This window comes from Prenolepis imparis, unplaced genomic scaffold, assembly GCF_030444845.1.
Source record: "Prenolepis imparis isolate NDT839.2.m4 unplaced genomic scaffold, iyPreImpa1.0 SCAF_12, whole genome shotgun sequence".
NCBI lineage: Eukaryota > Metazoa > Arthropoda > Insecta > Hymenoptera > Formicidae > Prenolepis > Prenolepis imparis.
In genome coordinates, this window is record NW_028141170.1 from 4,721,448 (window position 1) to 4,743,303 (window position 21,856).

General features: G+C 34.8%; 4 protein-coding genes across 6 annotated transcripts in view; 3 read left to right on the top strand and 1 right to left on the bottom strand.

The window, feature by feature from the left end:
* Positions 1-15,776, bottom strand: part of LOC145943885 (uncharacterized) — a 320,534-nt gene extending 304,758 nt beyond the window's left edge. For all 3 annotated transcript variants that reach the window (XR_014426591.1, XR_014426592.1, XM_083051785.1), the window contains exons 1-2: positions 15,192-15,776; positions 14,930-15,031 (exon numbers count right to left, since the gene is read on the bottom strand). The gene's annotated coding sequence lies outside the window, so the exon portion shown is untranslated. The remainder of the gene's footprint in view (positions 1-14,929; positions 15,032-15,191) is intronic.
* On the top strand, positions 895-13,569 carry LOC145943811 (uncharacterized). Its single transcript, XM_083051650.1, has 5 exons — positions 895-1,155; positions 6,346-6,506; positions 6,935-7,101; positions 9,111-9,279; positions 10,335-13,569. Exons 1-5 carry the CDS (start codon positions 1,144-1,146, stop codon positions 10,525-10,527), a joined length of 702 nt encoding a protein of 233 aa, XP_082907776.1. The 5' UTR covers positions 895-1,143; the 3' UTR covers positions 10,528-13,569.
* Positions 15,777-16,090: 314 nt separating the features above from the next.
* Membrin (Golgi SNAP receptor complex member 2) lies at positions 16,091-16,976 on the top strand. Its single transcript, XM_083052348.1, has 2 exons — positions 16,091-16,332; positions 16,430-16,976. The coding sequence occupies exons 1-2, from the start codon at positions 16,193-16,195 to the stop codon at positions 16,926-16,928; spliced, it is 639 nt and encodes a 212-aa protein (XP_082908474.1). The 5' UTR covers positions 16,091-16,192; the 3' UTR covers positions 16,929-16,976.
* A 599-nt stretch (positions 16,977-17,575) lies between these two features.
* Positions 17,576-21,724, top strand: LOC145944175 (ESF1 homolog). Its single transcript, XM_083052345.1, has 8 exons — positions 17,576-18,862; positions 18,944-19,122; positions 19,282-19,389; positions 19,470-19,670; positions 19,766-19,985; positions 20,045-20,826; positions 20,899-21,008; positions 21,609-21,724. Exons 1-8 carry the CDS (start codon positions 18,178-18,180, stop codon positions 21,655-21,657), a joined length of 2,334 nt encoding a protein of 777 aa, XP_082908471.1. The 5' UTR covers positions 17,576-18,177; the 3' UTR covers positions 21,658-21,724.
* Positions 21,725-21,856: the final 132 nt, after the last annotated feature.

Sequence of the window (21,856 nt, forward strand, 5' to 3'; positions counted from 1 at the left end):
TTTATTTTAACGAAAAGAGAAACATCTCATGTATTTCCTCTATATAAGAGCAACATGTATAAAAAATTACATTAATAATTATTATTTTTCGATTATTTGAATATACTGAATAGTCTATTTTATTTATACTATTATAATTTATATTAGATATCAATATAGTAATGATACAAAAGTCAAGGAATACACGAAACGTTGGATCATCGTATCATATTCTCACGCTTTACGCGGGAAATTACAAAGAATTATGCTTTATACTTTATATAACGCAATTTTTTAAATGGATTTTAAAAATGCATAGATATGTATATTCAATCAGTCTTCTAAAAAGGTTTTTTTGTCCTCGTATCTAACTGTGATTTATTTCCAATATAAAGATGCGATTCTAAAGTTGTTCGAGAAAACATGAGTTTCATCTTCTTTTATAACATGAAACTTTATTAAATTAGAATTTTTTATCATGCGGAGTGATAAATATTTATTCGTAAAGTTTGCCTTTTTTCAAAATATTAATATTTATAGCGAAATACTTATATCCATCAGCAAATTTTTAAATCGGAAATTGATTGCCTCTTTCTTTAAGTAAGAACTAGATAATTTTTCTAAATGACTCACAGTTTTCTCTCATTATCAGTCCTATTACAAAAAGAACTTCGCTTACTCTACGTTGCCTGATCTGCACGACCTGCCTGAAAAAAAGGAGCCGCAACGGAGGCTACCCTCTTTCACACCGGATCATCTTTCTTCATCAGAAGGCGGAAAAAGGTTTAGAGGCAGAATAGGGGCCAGTATTCTCAGCCAGAGAGAAAGAGAGAGAAAGAGAGGTCCCCTCTTTCGCCCCGGCTCGCTACCCAAGCACAGAGAGCGGTTACTTACGATTCTACAGTCAACTTCTGGACATCCACCTGCGAGGACGGAGGTGCTCGACCTCACTCGACATCCGGTGCAGTGACATGAACGGTGCTTAAGAGAGAAAGAGAGAAAACGAGAGACTTGTGTGCCCCAATTTTCATATTCCCTTTTTTCGATATTTATTTTTTTTTTTTATACTTATCCGATATATCTCGAGGACGTTCCGGTCAATTTTAATGTAACGTAGAGGTCGCCGGACGGGCCGAGAAAGGACTTGTAACGCAACCGAAACAAATGTTCCTCACGGTGAGTAATAGCGCCTAGCAAATAAATTTTTTTAAATTTTAATTTAAACATTATCAGCGCTGATCGATTTTCGTGAAGTTTATAAAATTCGTTTGCCAAGAGTTTGCGACAAAGAATAATGTCTTGGGTCTAAGTTAGCACGTGTATAGATTGGTCACAAACATCCCTCGCAAAAAATCTATGCGGGCACAGGTAGACGAGTTGAAACGTTTCAAGACAGACAATTCATGACAGTGCACGATGCAGTCTGAGGCCGGGTGCTCGAAAGTTCATTATCCAACACATAAAATTCATGACGTTTAGCTATGCTGCAGATTGCGAATTGTTCTCGAGACAGAATTGTTTTGTGCGAAATTATAATTTAATCTCGCTTCCCCTTCTTATAAAGACTATTGGTCAAAAATTCTTCTTGCCATCAACATAATCAGTGATCGACAAGAAAAATGCGAAACGAAACTGAGTTACATATATTTTTTGATACTGATACTGAATAAAAAATGTTGACTTGCCAAATTAAATCAAGTCTTTACATTCTTTAAATTTTCTTAGACTAGGATTTACTGATATTAATTTTTGAAAGTGTGTATGTGTGGTTTAACGTAAAAAATGCATTGCATCTGATGTGAATTTATTTTTCATTTGCCTTTTATAAAATACTCTTATAAAATGAAACAAATATGCGATTGCTCATTTCATATAACATCGGCCGCAAGATCGAGAAAGAATTTCAGTCTCACACGCGATACGACAGTTATAATAATTTATTCACAAAATGAATCACCGAAACATGTATACCGTTATAAGAGTAAGAGGATAAGTAAACCCAAGTACCCTCGATAAAATCCGACTTACATACAAGAGAAAACGACGTTTTGGACGATTCAACATTACCGTTAGATTTGTTGACGCATATGGACCATAGAGACCATCTGTTCCTTAAAGCAGGCAAAAGCGTGAATTCGTTCCTTAATCCAACTTCTCATTAATCACAGAAAATATATTTTATTAATTATAATTATCATGTACTGCTGATAAAGGAAAATTTAATTTCAAATCTTAAATATTTTTCTTTATTTCACTTCAATGATTGCCAAAATTGTTTCATTTTTGCAACGTGGATAGACGTGTAAGGAACAGAATATCTTATTAATTATCGAATTTATTAAAACGATAATGTAATATATAGAAAATATATATAATCTGTTTATAAAATATATTTCTTGAGAATGTATTCTACGACTTACAACGTTAATCCATCGTATGTCGTAAGAATGAGAAGAGGAACAGAAAGGGCAGTTTTAATTGAATTTAATTTAATTTGATCGCACAGTTTAATTTGATCATTAATAATACATTTTTATATCCAGCCGAGAAGAGAATTACAGAATGACGTGAGAAATTTTTGCTTGGAATAATCGTAACGTCCCCATCCGAAATCGCCGCCAGCGCGGAGCCGGCGGAAATCTTTCGATCGCGAGTTCAGACGATTCCCACGTGCACGTCGCTTCCTCTTGATAATCATTTACCCAGGCATATTTTGACATAATAAAATTTTTTTTATTAAATTGGATATTATTTAACTAAAAAATCTATAATTTGCTGGTGCTGCCTTAATTAACTTTGCTTTGATAAAAATTCTCTCAAATACGAAAATATAGGAAATTGTATGGAATTTCTGAGTGATTCTATGTCCGGATTAACGCAATGTGTTAAATAAAAAAATAAATTATTATATATTATTATATATTAAATAAATTATACAAAAAAAATAAACTATTAATTCATAAATTCATATCACGGGAGAGAATATGTGCGTGTAAAAAAGTTTCAATATTTCGATATTCCAAATTTGTCAACTCATCGACATCCCGATTCGCGTCTGTGAAATTTCTTTCTCATTAACGGATTCGTATTCTCTCGGAATCTCGACCAGACAGAGTATCGTGTAAATTCGAAACTAGATGTACAAAATCGCGTATGCGCGATCCGTCTCACCCGTGATTCTCGTGCGAAAATCCAGGGCGGAGCGAGAGACCGTAAAAAGACCCGGCGCGCGTTCGACCGATCGGCATCGCAGATCCAAGAGCTCGTGAGAACGCTTTTAATTAACCGCAAGGTCGCAACGGTGGAGTAAGTAACGTTATACAGCGGGACGTATCGGAACGGAAGACACGGTCGCGAGATCGAATTAGTTCTCTCTCTCTCGCTGCCTCTCTCTTTCTACGATCGACCCTTTCCCGATCCGCAAAATGAATCGCGCTACGGGAAGCGCCGACGGGACTTTGATTAATCGTTAACATTAATCGAGCGCTGATCGAGCGTCTTTTTCGCGTCCGCAAAAAGAAACACGGCTCCGGTCGTTGTTTCGCTCCCAGGACGGGGATAATGTCAAAAGCGAGCGATGGAGCGGAAAGAGTAATCAGGTTCGCGCACGGACTCCCCGGGGTAGGAGAACTTTGGCCCGTATAACGAGAAGTAATCATCCTCTGATTGTTGCGCGGATTCATTCACGTAGCCGTACCGGCAATTATTGTCCTTCTTTCGAACTCTTAACATCAACACATACATCTTGAGCGCTTTTTTCATGCGCGCGGCCATAACGGTTCATCGATCTCCGCGTACCAATTTTCTCTTCGATATCGTTAATGGAACTCAATTCGTAGAGTTTGTAAACCGTATTACGATTACGCGGATATATATATACGTGATAGAGGAGAGAGAGATCGAGGAGAATCAATGCTGAGGATCAAGGATTTGTCGAGGTAACAGGTATATATGTGCGCGAACGCACATGGCCGCTCTCGACGGTCACGGCCATTGACCAACCTTGGACGGTATCCACTAATGATTTCCTTGCTCTCTCTCTGTGAGCTTGTTATTGAAGTGCGTCTGTCAAGTGTAGCCAAATCGTTCTTTCTATCACAATATTTTTTTTTCGAGATTTTTTATCGACTTATGCACTTTTAATTAATAACGATTCGATAATATTGCGAAAATCTGATAATTCTAGACGATTTTTATGTAACATATTAATTTTTTATATACATTATAAAAGTATACATTTCTTTTGCTAGAGAATCTATCAAATAAAGAATTTTATCGTTTTTGAAAGACTAATAGAAATATAGAAGTTTAAACTTCTTTGATTAAAATTTTTTTTTCAAATAAAAGTCATCATGATATTAATTATCAAGTCAAGGGAGAAAGAAACTGTGGTCCATCGAGAAATCGTAAAAATATTATCAGACTTTTAAAAATTAAAACGACTTGCACATGATATTTAAAAATATATCTAAGGCTCAAATGTCATTATAACTTTTTTTAAAAATTGTTCTTCTCTTTAAAAGAAAAGCGGATCTATGTGATCGCTGGTCAGTACCTCTTAATCATGTCAAGGTTAATTGCGTTCGCCAGACGAGGACTCGGATCAACGCGCGCACGTTGAAAAGCAATATTCCTCGCTTATTATTCCGCGTTGGTAACGCGGGCACCGGTATACATATGAAAATCGCAATCAAAATACGCGATCAACGAGCTTCTTTCCAATCGCTTTCACTCGTCGTATAATAGCGAATACATAAGCACGTCTAACGGATTTCCAGCAACCTAGAAACCCCGAACTGCATATAGGGAATCGTGCATCGATTATGCGATTAATTATTCGCAATTAATTATTCTTAAGTCGCGTTTACTCTCTTTCTCTCTATCTTTTCATCTATATCTTTCTTTTTCTCTCTCCCTCGCAAACATTGCAATTTTCATATTTTCATGTACGAAGCGCCGCGAAAGGAAAAAGAATACCTGGTCGACGCGATTTTTTTTCACGGTGAACTTCACCTGCGAAACGGAAATCCTTTCGACGCGAATTCCGAGAGGGAAATGATAGCGAGCCCCGTAAGAACCGGTGATTTCCCGAAGGCGAACCGACGATCATCCGTTACATCAAATTACTCGTCGCTTACGCGTACGTACGGTGCTCGTACCGTAAACAGGATTAATTAGAGCGATATATGCATCGCGATTACTGAGAAAATATGACTGAATGCAAACGGGAATCAGCTATAATATATCCGCTTCTCGGTAAAATAATAGTCTTTTTGCGGCGAATATATAAGAATCTTATAGAGAAGAAATCCCAGAAGAAACTAATCACTTCGTAATCACTTTCAAATGGCTTATTGTTAACAAAATGAACAAATAAAAACTTAACTATATAAAAAAAATTTAATCACGTTTTTTCTATCTTTTGAAAAATTATCTATAAAATAAAATTTTGTATCCCTCTTTCATTCGACGTTATATTTGTTGATATCGATAGCTCTCATCATGAGAATAAGTGTAAATCATTTTTTGGTATAAGAATATTTATATATTGATTATATACGTTCTCTAACAATAAGATTGTCTTTGAAGAATGTCTGTCGAAAGCAGTCTGACTTACGGCTCCACACAACTGTTTTGATTCAGAAAGCTATTGCGAAATTTTCTGCCAGGCTATATAAAGTATGCTCACACCTGCTTGTGTCATTTACTCTTGCTCTTGACCTCTTGCGAACTCGAGTTCTAAGATCGTTCGCTCGCTCGCTCGTGCGTTCTTCGTGCTTATCCTGCCTACGCACGCTGACGCAGCTTCACAGTTCACATCGCCAGCGATATCAATCTTTATTAACAAAAAGATAATGTCCTTTGCCGGCAAGATTTCGCTTGCAACGCGTAGCATTCGCTTCTCCCGACGCGACTATCACTTTATCTAATGCCGCTGTCACGTTATTACGTTTGCGGTCTACCACTCTGCGAATGAAATATTAGAATATGTATACGTAAGAGAGATTTAACGTAAAATATATCTATATATATCCACGCGCTATTACTTTAAACATGATTCAATTAGGCAATAAAAACTAATAAATTAATTGTCCGTCGAAATCATTATGTTTCAAGCTAAAATTTATATACGCATAATTTTATTTTATGCATAAGCTATGCGTCAAGAAGCTGAAGTCGACAATGATTTTTCAAATTTTCAAAATAAAGATCGGTATAAAAATTCTTCAATATATTAAAAATATGTCAAAAAGGGAATACGTCATGAAACATATCCAATTATTTGTATGGGTGTTGCATTTCTAAAATGCATGTAAAAATATTTAAACGTAATCTCTAATATGTATACTTTCTTTTTGATTTCAGATGTCCAGGTATCTCGGTCTGATACTTATTATCACGGCGTTTACGCATGCATATGACGCCAAGAAATGCGAGGGCAACGGCCTAGGTCTAAAATATGTTTGGGGCGACGCACTCACCGATCCGAATGACTGTATAGGACCAAATAATATGGAATATCCCTCGTAAGTGGCAAGTTTTTATATCTTTAAATTATGATTAAAACGAATTTGTAACCCAGAAAATCTCAGAAAAGTAGAATGCAGGAATCAGAAAAGTAGAATGCATTAAAAATTCATATTTGATAATTTACATTCATATGTATAATCAATCTGCAAATCGCTATTATCAATAATTTTAAATAAAAAATCAAACCATTTATACTAGAAATAGATATTTAACGTATAAATATTTTATTCGCGATTTTCCACTTTAATCTTTCTAGTAGGAAAATGAATAACTTAAGTACGATGTTGAGAGACTCATTAGACTTTAGTTTAAAAATCAGGCTATATTTAAATACCAATCAATTGGTAGCGTATAGGAGAAAAATATGTAATGGCTCTTTTAAAGACAGCGAGTGCAACGGGTAGTATATGTACCGTTCTTGCAGAACCGCGATATCGAGGAGCTTCAAGAACCTTTGGTCGGGCAGTAGTCGAACCGCGCGATCGCACGGACAGTCACGGACGATTGATCCTGAACGGACAAGGCAGGCTCTTTTGTACAATTACAAAACGGCCCGCGGAGACTATTCCATCGCCGGAAATTCCCGGAACGGTGAGCCCGCGTGTTTGAACGCAACGTGTGTTCCGCACGTTTTATCTGAACACGCAGTGTTTCCTGCTGCTTCCAAATCGCGCGAGACATTAATCTTGCTTTATCATGCCCCTCCAAAATAGCACATTCGCGCACGAAAATTACGATATTTTTAATATTTTTATTTAAATAAATGCCTCGATATAGAGAACTATGATCCGCTAGAGAAATTGTGTTCATAAACTCGTTAATCTCTCATTAATCGATTTACGTGCATATTCGAATTATGAACGGAAGTTCAATGTATATATAAAATTGATCATGCCTTTCTTTTTTTTGAATATATAAACAAATAAGTTATTTTTCCATCTTTATTAAATATAAATCGAGATTGAAAATCTACGGAAATAAAAAGTCTGAAAATTATTAATTACTACAAAGACTTTGATAGTCTATACGAATAAAAATATAAAAATAGCACAAATTAATACAAATAATAAATTTTATTACTTCTCTCTCTTTCTCTTCTTTAATTTCGAAGAAAGCAATGTATGCTATCAATTTTCTTAACAAAGTTGAGTTTAATGCAATCTATAGATTAAATATATATAATTAAATTACTATCTGTACGTGTAAACATACATGTAGAAAGTATAAATACTACATCTTTTACAGTCTTATCGAAAGCATTATGTTTGAATAAAAAAAAAAATAAATAAACTTCCAATTGAAAACGGATCTTGAGATTCTAGGATCTATCGTAAAATCTTACTCAATCAAATGCGGAATTGCTGGGAATGCAAATTATCCGAGAGGCGCGCGTACGTATATTTGCTTTAATATTTGCGTAAAACGACACTATTCCCACACAAGCTTGGAAAAAATTCGCGACGCTTGATGTTTGAGGCCTTCACAAAAATTAGAACGGCCAGTCGCGAATAAGGTAGATACCACGACCGACATGTACAGCCGTTTACGATCGCGGCTTGCTCGTGGTGCCCTGCAGCCTTGAGTTATGCAGCTGTCCTTATGACACGAAAACCCGCTTCCAATCGCTTCGTGTTCCCTGACCGATCGTCGTCGGGGTTTCTGCGAAATTTGCGCGACCGTAGAGATGATCAGCCGCGATGAGTTTTCCGATTGTGGGAAGTCGCGGGATCCAGGTGCTCGATCCTCTCGATAATCGAGTAGGTGCACCAACTCCGGGACCGGGTAATAAGGCACCGTGTTATCCGGCCAATACAGTTATCGTTGTGTTCATAACGGGACTCGTCGACGACCCACTCGTCGTTTCGAGTGTACATACATGTATGTTCCTCGGGATGTATCCCCGACGAAGACCGCTGATTCCGAGAGCGAATCTTGATTCAATTATTAAACGACGGCAAATTCAATCGGAAATATTAATCGTTCGATAGTTGTGCCGAGTTTGAGCAAAAAAAAATTGATACAGTATTGCTATACCTCAATAAATCAATCATTACAGATTTATATTTCAATATTTAAAAGAATTAAATATATAAGAATATATATACATGTTATTTACACAAAAAAAAATATTGTTAATTTCTTCTATAAAAATTTCGTAAAAAAAAAGATATATTATTTTATTCAGAGAGAGAGAGAGAGAGAAGCAAGTTTTTATTATCTGTAATTTTATCTTTGGTCCCAATACAATAGCGAATCGAAACTTAAGCAATGATATTTTTCGCGCGCTATGGAAAGAAATTGACATATAATGAAGTATTTAATAGATTGGCATGATGCTGCTTAAATCTTCGTAATTTCATAGGGACCAATCCCGTACTATTACGGGACCATCTCACAATATACCGTATTATAACGTTCTGGTGCTGTCGATAAACCGCAATAACGTTATATGTTAAATATAGATATTTGCGTTTATAAGAGTATAGCATATAGAAAATATGATAACCAGTGTCAAGTACATTATAATGCATGTTATTATAATTGCGTATTATATAAGGCAGAAAATTATAGCGACGAAGTAATCGTCACTGGGTTTTCAGGCCGTTCATTTTCCGCGAAGGAAAGTTGCGGTTCGCCCGCCAGACTCTGCAAAACGAGGTACAACACCACGGCACCTATGTACGGCATCAGCCTCACTAGTGGACAACCGGTAACGATCGTTCAGAAGTTCCCTGATCTCTTGCAACAGGTTGTCTTCGAAGTCTGCGAGTGAGTATCGTATATAACTGAGACTTTTGGAGAATTTGAAATCAATTTTTGCATTCACCATATATAATAATTTGCATTAAATTTTTTAGCAAGCCTGTTTTTTGGTCTAAAATTAATCTAAAAAAAATATTTTATAATTTATTTAGATTTCTAAACAGACTGCTCACTCTCTACATGACAAATGTTTTCATTAAAAAAAAAATATCTTTGTCAGACTTGCCTGGAAATTTTGGCAAAGCAAAAATTGATTGCGAATTCATCTGTAAAATATCTGATGATTTGAGACACCCTGTGTAGGCGCCTTATTGCTAGGTATACAATACGATTTCTGCAGTTAATTTATGTAGATGGGATTCGTGCTTGTGGTCAATATTTATCGACGCGATATATCGCACGAAATTTTAAACAGTGATTTATAAGAAAGCAGCGGGACATCGGACCAGATTGAAATTCACTTGGGCCTGCTCGCTAAATTAATTCGAATGTGGCACAGTAGGCTGAACTGGTTTACGACTGTGTGTTCGTGATCGACATACACCTACTTTTGAAGACTTTTTTTTTACACGAAATTCCTTCCTAAAGATAACTCAAACGTAGCTCGTCTAGTATAAAACATCGCTAATTATAAGCAAAGATGTATACGTACATATTGAATCAATAATGCAACTAAAGTTGAAATCTCACTCGCGATTTTTACCAAAATACAAAGAATATTTCAAACTTTTACTAAAAAGGAAACGTCTATCAAAATATACACATTTGAAAAATTTCAGATTCGAATTAACATATATATTAAGCCACGTGAGAATATATTTAAAAAGATCTTCCTCTTTTTTGTCTTAAAAAAACCATCTCTTGCGAATGTCACGCAACCGTACACCATACAACTTTCCGTAATTTTACAAGCATCTCGAAGCTGTCAAAGTCTATTATATATCCGAAGTTATATCAGCGATGCTTATGTATTCGAATACCGCGGAAACACAACTCCAAACAGTTCCTCATCGAGTCCGGTGAACGAACCCACTAGAATCTTTCATCGGTCGTTGTTTCAGATCGAAGGAATGCGACGTGGTTCACGGCGAATGCACGCAAACCTACGTACCGTACCTGTTTCTGGTGATTCCTCTGGGTCCAGTGACCTTGACCGGCCAGGATTACGTGCTGGTAGAGAGCGGTTGCGTTTGCAAGCCGAGAAATACGGCGAGCTCGTCCACCGACACGCCACCGGCTGTACCGAGCTTCTAATCTTATTCGTCAAATGTCACAAGTGTCACAAGCATCACGGACTGTCTCTCCGCCGAAACGAGGGGATTCGCTGCTAACAATTTGCCTTTTACCGGAATGGTATAGAGCGATTTCGCGCCAAGATCCTCGAATGATATCTTCGGCAATCTCATCGATACGACGCTAGATTTATTTCTTAGAGAAATCTGATAAATGTGTGGCACGAAATGAATATATCTCCTTTTTTACGAAAAGATACTGCTTCGTAGTTATAAAATTTATGATTTATTTCCTTTAATCGATTGTCAGATATAATCGAATTACGATATATTTTTTCTTAAATATAAACTATTTTTCTCTATTATATTATATTTTTGTAATCAGGAAGATTTGTGGAAATTTCTGCTAACTTTAGAATTGGAAATCAGATGTTTTGTCAAAATAAAATTAAAAAATTACGAAATGGAAAGCCTGGCTAATAATGAGTTAATTATAGACCGCAATTATAATACAATGAAGATTTCTTGAAAGAAATATTTCTAGCAAAGAATCACTCTTCGTTGCAGTGTCTTTGCGTTGTATTGCATTTGTGACATTGCATTTCAATTCATAAGATCTGGACGAACTATTATAATGTGCAACGAAATAATCCATCGTCTGACGCGAACTACGGAAGACAAGACTGTTGACACAGTTGATGGATTTCATCGATGATAAATTTTTACGAATTTACATAACCATCACTTCAAGACTTTCGAATACTTTTCTGGGCTAATATTCGACGAATCAGTCTACTCATCAAATACTCGAACCGTATTTACTCTTCATACTATTTAAAAAAAATATTACATGCATTTTATACTTTGCTTTTTTATGTAAATATTTTTTCACTATAAAAATACAAAATACAGCAAATAATATCATAAAGGAATTTGATATTATATAATTTACACGCCTAAAATATGGAAAACTATTTTTTTAGTTTAATACTTTCAACGCTCTTTTTTACTATAAATTAAATTACTATAATTAAATCTCTTGATACAACTTTTAAAAAATTTTTCTACCTAAAGAAAAACAAAGACTTAAATTTAAATTAAACGTGTAAATAAGCTTATTTCATAGAAAAAATAAAATACATTGCTTGTTGAAATTAAGCAGTTCAAAGCAAGAATAAATTATAATATTTGCAAGGTTTATTTTACGTTTCATATTTAAAATAAACTTTACAAATAATGGAAAATTATTCTACTCTTGCTATGAACCGTTCAACTGTGATAATTTATCGATAGCTCGACAGAAAACAATATATATACTCTAATAACATCGATCATAGTACAAAATGTTTCCATCCACTCCAGATAGTTGAAGCGCAAATACGGTTTGAGTCAGCATCCTCCCTGTTCTCATCCTTCTCTCTTTCTCGTGCCAAAAACCTCGAAAGGACATTTATTCCGCCGGCAAATGAAAAAGCAAATCGGGACAGTGGACGGCCGCGGCGTTTCGCGGAATCCGGTCTCGGAATTCGATCGAGTTCACTAGACTCGCCGCCTCCCTGAGCCGGTTTCGAGCAGGTGCAAATAGCGTTTCAGATGAGCTTGGGTATCCGTCTGGTGACGGGAGGAGCGTCGTCCACCGGCTCCCTTAAGCGTTTTACGTCGTCATAAAGTTATATCACGCGTGCTATTATATCGCAATAAGTTGAACGCGTTTTGCGGAATCGGTTGAGGACTGCGACCTATCCGAACGGGCGATCGTCGCTATGTAATTTATCTTTACGACATATCTCACATTATGTAATCAGCGTCTTGTTCGACCAGATTTTTCGTGCCGTTCGAGGATATCTGACGGACGGCGAAACCCGGACACAAAGTTAATACTATAGGTTGCACAAAAAAAAAGGGACACAACAACGGCGAGATTTAATTTTAGTAAAGTATATATATAACGTTTCCTCCGCGATAATTTAATCCAAAATGTCATATTTTTATTGCTCATCGAGAAGTACCTTTCTGTAATTACATATGTAAATTTGTTTAACACGCGAAGGATAATCAATATATAATCTTTTATTATTTTTCTTCTGTTATTTATCTATCTTGTAATTCTTTTTCGACAAATCGATCAAAATAAGTCGCTAATTAAAGTCTGTATTAAAATATCATTATAGCTAAAATGCGCATAAATCGAGTCGAACACTCAGTAGCAATTGCAATAATAAATGCAATAAGTGTTCTCCAATTGCCATTAGTGTGTGTCATCATGACCGCCGACACGATATCGGCTTCAGCCTGCTGACCTAGAGAGAGAGAGAGAGAGAAAAAAAAGAGAGAGAGAGAGAGAGAGAAAGGGTCAAGATCATCAGGACGATGCACGGGGGCAAAAGCAGGCGCACTACTTCCTGTTTATAGCTTGTATCGCAATTAGAGTCTCTCCCTCTGAAACGGCGCATTGCCCCGTTTGCGCGAGCTCTCCAGGAAGAAACCGGACTTCGTAACAAAACCTGCATCGTACATACGTACGTCGAGAATAGAGAGAGCGTACTGTGAATTCCGATGAGTCTGTAATGTACCGTTACTTCGTGGGTCCCCTCAACTTGAGCATCTCGCGCATCTTCGCTCTCTCGCGAGGACGACGAGATGCGCGCAGCAGCCGAAAGTCGATATCGAGATGAGCAAGCATCGTAATGATTGCGATTCTATACGAGAATTTCCTCATCTTTGTGAATGCAATGCAAATCGAAAAGTACCATTTAAAAGATATCGATGCGTTCCAGCATCCAATTACGAAGAGTGATGTAATATGCTAATTTAAGATCGCGTCGTCAATCGTTTCGATTAAACTATCGACAATCGCCCGGCTCGTGTCTAAGGAAAGAATAAATTTTGAACGCGTAGATGTACGCACGATATATCTAGATGGATACTTCTCCTCATTTTTTTTACCTTTTGTATTTATAGTTGTAACATGCATTCATGTATTTATAATTTATTATTAGATTATTATACATTGTAAGTCTTGTCATTGTATATAAACTCTTTTCCTGTCCTTCCATATTTCTAATAATTACACGTTGCCTAATTAGTTTAACTAATAGTTAGACAATATACGAGGTAATTTCAAGTTCGCGCAGAATTAAATTTATCGATTTATTAGAAATTGATATTTTCTTGACTTTTAAAAGTCTCTAAAATAATTTCGTATTCATAAAAAAAATTTCAATACAAAAGGCATCGAAGTCAAAAGTATTCTGAAAAAAAAAAAAAAAAACAGCGCGATGATTTTATCGTATAATTTTTTATCGTATATAATTTATTAATGGATTATTCTACATTGTAAATCACGTCAGTATCTTTTCCCTTTCACGTTCCCAATTATTACGCATACCTTATAATAGATTTTCCTGTCTTACGGAATAACTAATAGCCACTATACTATATGACGTACCGTGTCGCCGTGTATGATTTATGACAAGCGAAAGAAATATCCAAGCATGTCGTCAACGATGATCGAGATTCCTGAGGACGCAGGAAAAGACGCTTCGCGCGCTTTAACTTGCTATAGCATTTTCTATTTTTAGTGCATAACGGTACCGAAAGAGTTGCATACGTACACAAATGGGATAACGAGCAACTTTAGTGCTCCTCTACAAACGAATGCAAACAAATTTCATTTGCGAATTCTAAAATGTAGATTCGTGAAATAAAAAATAGTATATCCGATGAAAATGCAAATCTAGAAGCGATTCAAGAACATATTTCTTCTGTCTATTATTAATAATGATAAATATTAACATAAATTGTTAAATTTTTTATGTTAATTTTAATATTAATTAAAATTTAATCACACGATTCATATAAGAAGTTATTAAAACATTTATGATAATCTAAATATATTTTTAATAATGTTTTAATGTTCTTTTTTTATAATTAGAATAAATGTGCAAATCGTTATATATATGTCTATACGTATTGCATTGTAAGTTTATGCGTGCTTTTACTTTTAACAAAAATGAAATGTTCATCTTTATCAAAGAAGTACGCAAGAAAAATAAAGATATAACCGATCATCAATGATAAGAGTTTAAAAACATTAATCAATTATCAATAATATCGACAGATTTACAAAACATTTGGTATTTGAATCGTACAGACACAGAAATAAACATTATATTTTAGCTCTTGTGTTATGTTAATAATTTGAAAATTCTCTGTTACGAAATATTGTTCAGATTCGTAACGCTGGTTTTTCAACACAATATATATAATTTAACTAAAATAATTCATATTATAATTACGTAAAATTTTGAATGCAAAACGTTTCGTCGATGGGCGCAAAATCACAGCGATTTCTTTTTCTCGAAATCGGAGAAGATTTCATCATAAAATTATTACCCAAAATTTAAATAAAAATTGAGACTCACCGATACGATGCTCAGCAGCGGAATTGTAAACTGTAATTGCCCGATGCCGTCCCCGGGTCTCCTTTCTTCCTCTCTTCTTCCTTCGTTCCTCCTTATTGTCCTCTTTTGTGTAAAAATAAAAGCAAATATTATATAATACTCTATATTACAAATAATGCATAAAAAATGTGCCATGCAAATATGAATATATATTTAATTAAACTTAAATAAAAAATAATAAATAATATAGTGTAATAAAATAAATAATAAATAAATTATTTACCAGTATAGTTGTTCCGCCGTTACCCGATGCCACCCCGGGCCTCCTCCTCGTAGAAGAAAAGCACTTGCACTCGCGTTACTTTTTTTCGTTCGCGACGCGCGGCGACGCCCGGATTTTAGCTATTATATTCGCGCGCGAATGAAACCGATGCTCCATTTTCGCGTCGCCGCTTTTTTCAACGCCACTTATCGAACGACGACGGCGACTTCCCCCGCGACGCACTCAGGAATCGCCGATATTCCCGAATTAACCACTACACATTTTACTAGATTTTATGTTTGACGACGAAGAAATCGCGGATTTAGGATCGATAAGCGCCCGGTTATTCTCGCGATCCGTAAACTCGCGTGCGCAAATTTTCGCTGGCTCGAGTTGATGCTGTGACGTCACGCGCTTTCGAATGAGAAACGAACGTTGAGCGAGAATTCGCGGCCGACGAGGTCAATCTGATTATCGTCCTTAATTACAAAATCTGATCGCGCGCGATCGCGATCACCGTGTCGGTACACGCAACGCGATCAGATTTATAATTAACGACGATAATTAACGACGTAAAGACGCTTATTATAATATATTCACACGTATTTTTACGGACCGGCGATGAGCGCGCGTACATTGATCGCGAACAATATTGAGAAAGTGCACCTGCACCAGAGGGAGCAGATACTAGATTGTGTTCGGAAATTCGTCCGTCAAAGTTCAGAATTTGTCCAATCGGAGACCAAGAATCTCTTTGTCCTGATTGGTCGTTGGAGCACTTCACCCTAGAGTCCTTATGAATAGCCAATCAGCAGTCGTCATATTTTCCCTATGCAGTTCGACATTTTTAGATTTGTGTTTATTGCCTTTATGTAGAGTATCTGTTCTATATATTCTGTAGTTTATTCGTGTTTCGTGGTTAGTACACGTCATTGGTTAGTGTGTAAATGATGACAGTCGTATGAAAATTTTTATGAAATTATTGATAAATATTAAATACAAATTTGGACTGTGCAAATAATATGGAAACGCTATATCATCAGACTAATAAATTAATACAGGAAACGCAGCATCTTTTCTCGCAGTTGGAGAGAAAACCGTCCAACGCAGATTTGGAGGAAGTGAAGGAAATTATAGAGAGCAAACTCAATCTTATCAACAGGTAGTCAGAATCGAAACGATGCAGTGTCGTTTTTTTATATGTAATATAATAACCGATGTTCCCGCTAACAACTAAATTTACACGTATTTTTCCTTAGCAATTGCGAGCGACTCGATGTACTATGTCTCAAGGGACCTGTGTCGCAGAGGCAGAATGCCAAAATGAGAGTGGATCAGTTGAAATATGATAGTCGTCATCTCGCCGCTGCCTTAAATTCATTGTGTCATCGTATGATACGGCAACAACGGGAAGAAGCAGAGAGGGAGGCTTTATTGGCCAGAAAATTCACCAGCAACGACCATGTGGATATTTTAATCGATCACACTGTACAACATAGTAACAGTATGCACAACGCCATTCATGGCGTAGACGATCTGTTACATCAGGGAAGCAGTGTCTTGGATAATTTGAGATCTCAGAGATTAACGTTGAAAGGAGCTCACAAACGTTTGATAGATATTGGTAATACCTTAGGCCTTTCTAACACTACTATGAGGCTCATAGAACAAAGAGCCAAACAAGATGGATTTGTTTTAGTTGCTGGTATGACTTTCACATGTATAGTCATCATCTTAGTGATAGTATATCTGACTTAGATACATTCCAAAATTTATTAAATACAATACATATTTTGCAACTGTTAATAGTATACATTTATATAGCTATTAGTTTTTCTGTTTTATTTAATTGCTATTGTTCTTTAGAAAGGGTGGAAACTATAAAAAATTGTATTGTATTTATATTTATATGTGTGTATATATATATATGAATATAATTATGAATATAATTAAGTTGATATTATAATAGTATAATACACAATGGGTGCTTTCCAATTAGTGACACAAATTGACACAAGCGTCATTCTGTCTTTTTTCTACATTCAGGATAATAAAAGATAGAATGATACTTGTGTAAACTTGTGTCGCTAATTGGAAAGCACCCAATGTTATTTATTTTGTACATTCTGTACTAAAGTGTTTACAAAGACATTGCATATTTAAATGAAAACATTAAAAATTTTATTATATTTCTTTAAATATTGATAAAGCTGTACATATATTTTAGTAAAGAATGCGTCAATTCTAATATTACTGTGGAATAATATAAATTTATCTGAAAAAAATTATATAAAAGCATTTTTTACAAATGAATGTTTTTAACATTAAATTATATATTATTTATATAGAATTATCTATAATTATATATATAATTATCTAAATTTTTTTTCTTTTACTAAAAAAAATTCCTTTTATATATAAATAGCGAAAAGAATATAGAAGAAAATAAAAGACTGAAACACACTTATTGTTAAGGTGCTGTCACATGTGTAATTTTCACCAACAATCTCATTTGGAGCTTAGCAGGAGGGTACTTTTTATGACCTTAGCTGCGCTGCGTCGGAAATCGGAATGTCGGAATTCGGTATGCGAAGTGGGAGGCGTGGTGGGGGTATGCGCACGCCGGTGCGCCGCGCGTGAGCGCGCGCATCCCCCACCCCCACCACGCCCCCCACTCCGCGTACCGAATTCCGCATTCCGAGCGAGCGCCGCTAAGGTCAAAGTCGAACGCGCCGCGCATATCGACATCGACCGTCGACGGCGTCGACTCGTGCTCTCTCTCCAGTATTTTCCCGTCCCGTGTTGCGTGCATAGACACAGAACATAGTGCATAGAATTTGGCAACACTGACCTAACCTAACCTAATTCGTTGCGAAAACACGTGTAGTATTGGACACGAGATTTCGCAGTTGTGTACGTCTGTACATTTTTGTATATACAAATATTTAGAGAGAATTAAGATTATTATATTTGTAATTTAAAAAAACAATTAACAATATCAGCAATAATGGATGAAATGTTGAAAGATGCGCGTTTCGCGCATATTGTAAAAGATCCAAAATTTCGACGCATTCCTAAAGCTGAAAGGAAAGTGAAGATTGACCATCGATTTAAAGGCATGTTTAAGGATAAAAAGTTTAATGTAAAATATACTATCGATAAACGTGGTAGACCGATTAATCAGACCACTACTGAAGATCTCAGGAAATATTATGATCTATCTAGCAGCGAAGATGAAGATGCATCTACGCTATCTATTAATAAGAAAGATGAGAAGGAAGTAAAGGATAATTTAAAGAAAGCAAAAGGCAAAAAGAAGACGGTGAAAGAAACCGAGTCAAGTTCGGTAAAAGATTCGTCCGACGAAGAAAGTAAAGATGATCAAAGTAATGATAATTGTGTCTCGAGTAATAGAGATTTGCTTCTAATTAAACCAAAAGAGAAATGTTCTGATGATAAATCTGATGATGAATCCTCAGATCAAAACGAGACTGAATCTGTTGAAAAAGGATTTTCCCAATTAGACTTTGATGAAAATGAAAAACAGCTGCATAAAAGAAAAGAAAATGAAAGTGGCAAACTTACAAATGAAATTAAAGAGAGATTGAAAGATCTGAGTGTGAATTATGCCAGAGGTGAAGGTGTCTTGTTGACTGATAGTTCGTCGGAAGAAGAATTATCTGAAGCTAGTGGTACTATTTTATTTTATATTGCACATTTATATATAGTAATGTATCATATTTAATCTTTAATCTGCACTTAATCTTTTTTAGACGTCGAGGAAGAGATTGAACACAATTGGGGTGAATTAGATAAGGAAGCTGAGACAACAGATGAGATTACACATAGATTAGCCATTTGTAATATGGATTGGGATAGAATACGTGCTGTGGACTTGATGATTTTGTTAAATTCATTCTTACCTAGTGGCGGACTTATCCATTCAGTTATGGTAATAATAAATATATATTAATAAAATTGATGATTATATAAAATAATGATAATAATTATAATTTAATTAGAAATTATATATTTTATATTATATATATATATATATGTCTTAATAGATTAATTTTATAAAATGTTTTATAATAATTTATTAATTTTTTAGATTTATCCATCAGAATTTGGTCAGCAGCGAATGAAAGAGGAAGAGATTAGTGGGCCAATAGAACTAAAAAACAAAGATGTTGATAATGAAGACGAAATCAAGGATGAAGTATGAAATGAATTTTTTCAATATTTTCTACAATTTGTTAATGTAAGTTTTTTCATTAACTGTTGTCATTGTCTCTTTAGAATGAAGAAGGTGCAACATATCATATGGAGAAGCTGAGACAGTATCAATTGAATCGATTGAAATACTATTATGCTGTTGCCGAGTTTGATTCTGCTGAAACAGCGAATAAAGTGTATGTGGAATGCGACAGTATCGAATATGAATCGACTGCAACTAGATTAGACCTCAGATTCATACCAAATGATATGACATTTGACCAGGTATCTATGAAAATCAGAATATGCAAAATATATAACACAAATCTGTCTTAAGAAGTTAAAACGTATAATTTTCAAATATGGAATATTTGTTGAAGGAACCTAAAGAGATATGTACCGAGATACCAGAACCTGTGAAATACGAACCAAGACAATTTACGACAACGGCTTTACAACAAGTTAAAGTTGAATTAACATGGGATGAAACAAATGTAAACAGGCAAGAGTTTACTCAAAAGCTAAATTCTGGAAAATTACAGGATATCGACGAAAACGATCTACAGACATATCTAGCAAGTGGTAGCGAAGATGATTCAGGTATGTGAGATCATTATGCTGTTATTAATTTAATCTATATTTGATGTTATATTTTACAGAGGAAAAGGAAGACATAAATGAAAAAAATGATAATAAGGATAATTTGGAGTCAGAAGTAAATAATGATTCAATTGGAAAATATAAATCTTTATTAAAATCTATTGAAGAAGAAGAAGAAGCAAAGAAGAACAAAGATGTCGAATTGGAATTTACATGGGGTTTAGGTACCAAAGAAAAGGCCGAGAAATTGGTCAAGGAAAGAATGAAGAATAAAGAAGAACTCACGCCTTTTGAGCAATATCTGGAGAAACGCAAAGCGAAAAAGAAAGCTAAGAGAGAAGAAAATAAGCTTAAAGAGGAAAGTCAAAAGAGTGATTCAGAAGACTCTTTGCCACCTGATGTAGATATGAATGATAAATATTTTGCAGAAGAATTTAAAAAGAGTAAATCATCTCGTAAGAATAAAAAGAAAGATAAGGAAACTACTGATGCAGATTCATCGAATGAGCAAGAAGAAAATCAACGTAGAGCCGAATTAGAATTACTACTGATGGATCAAAACGAGGACGGCAAAAAGCATTTCAATATGAAACAAATTGAAGAAAATGCTACCATGTCGAAATCCAAACGAAAACGTCTCAATAAAAAGAAGAATGTGCAAGAAGAAATAAAAGATGATGATTTTGAAGTTAACGTTAAAGATCCAAGATTTGCTGCTTTGTTTACATCACATCACTTCAATATTGATCCCGCAGATTCACATTATAGAAAGACAAAGGGTACAGAAGCTTTAGTCAACGAAAAGTTAAAGAGGAGAGTTGATAATGATGCGCATGCAGATGTAAGTAAAAAAATATTTTTATTAACAACAATTATACATTACTTAATATATAAATTATTTTAAATTTTTCAGAATAAACAATTTAAAAAACCAAAAACAAGCGAAAAACTATCGACAGAATTGCAAGCGCTGGTTAAATCTGTTAAGAGAAAAACGCAAAATATTTCACAGCCAATAAAAGGGTAATTTAATCATTACACATTCTCATTGTATTGATTATTACAAATAATTATTACAAAGAGAGAATATATATATATTAGAAATAATTTTCTTATATTTTATAATTTGTGTTATTAAGAATTCTGAACAACATGTTGAATTTGTGTAACACAATAGTGTTTAATACAAAATGTAGATGTAAATAAAAAAAATTATAAATTGATGGTAAGTTGCATTATATATAATTATAAGATATAATTATAATGGTGGTCATAGCTTAATTCTCTCATTTAGTATTATTAAAATAATATTGTATTTTGTGCATTTAAATTTATTTCTAATATATATATTCTCTCTTTGTAATAATTATTTGTAATAATTAATAATCTGCATTATTTTAGCTATATTATATATAGCTATTTTCTAAATTTAAAGTAAAAATCAAGTATGTAGATCTGTAACAAAGTGTTGAAGAGAAAAGGAAAAAAAAAAGAGAGAAAACGATTAAAAAGAAAGGACAAAATAATATTCGTCCAATACTATTCTAGATACATATATATAACAAAAGGTGATTGGCTGTCATTTCTTGTCGCAATACATGTGTACATGCCATTAATCGTTAGGGAATTTCGTCACCGTCGAGTTTCGGCGTCAGTTGGCGTCAATATTTAGTGAACGTTTTACAATTTGGCAAAATATATTTTGAAAACTACAAAGAGGGTGTGCATATACACCTGTGTATCGATCTCGTTTGCCCGAAAGTTAAGTAACGGAGCGGACAACATAATACTCTCGTTGCCCGAGTTATATCACACTTGTAAGTCATCGGGATCCGGATTCGCGAGCAGGCTGAGAGAAATATTGGTTATGT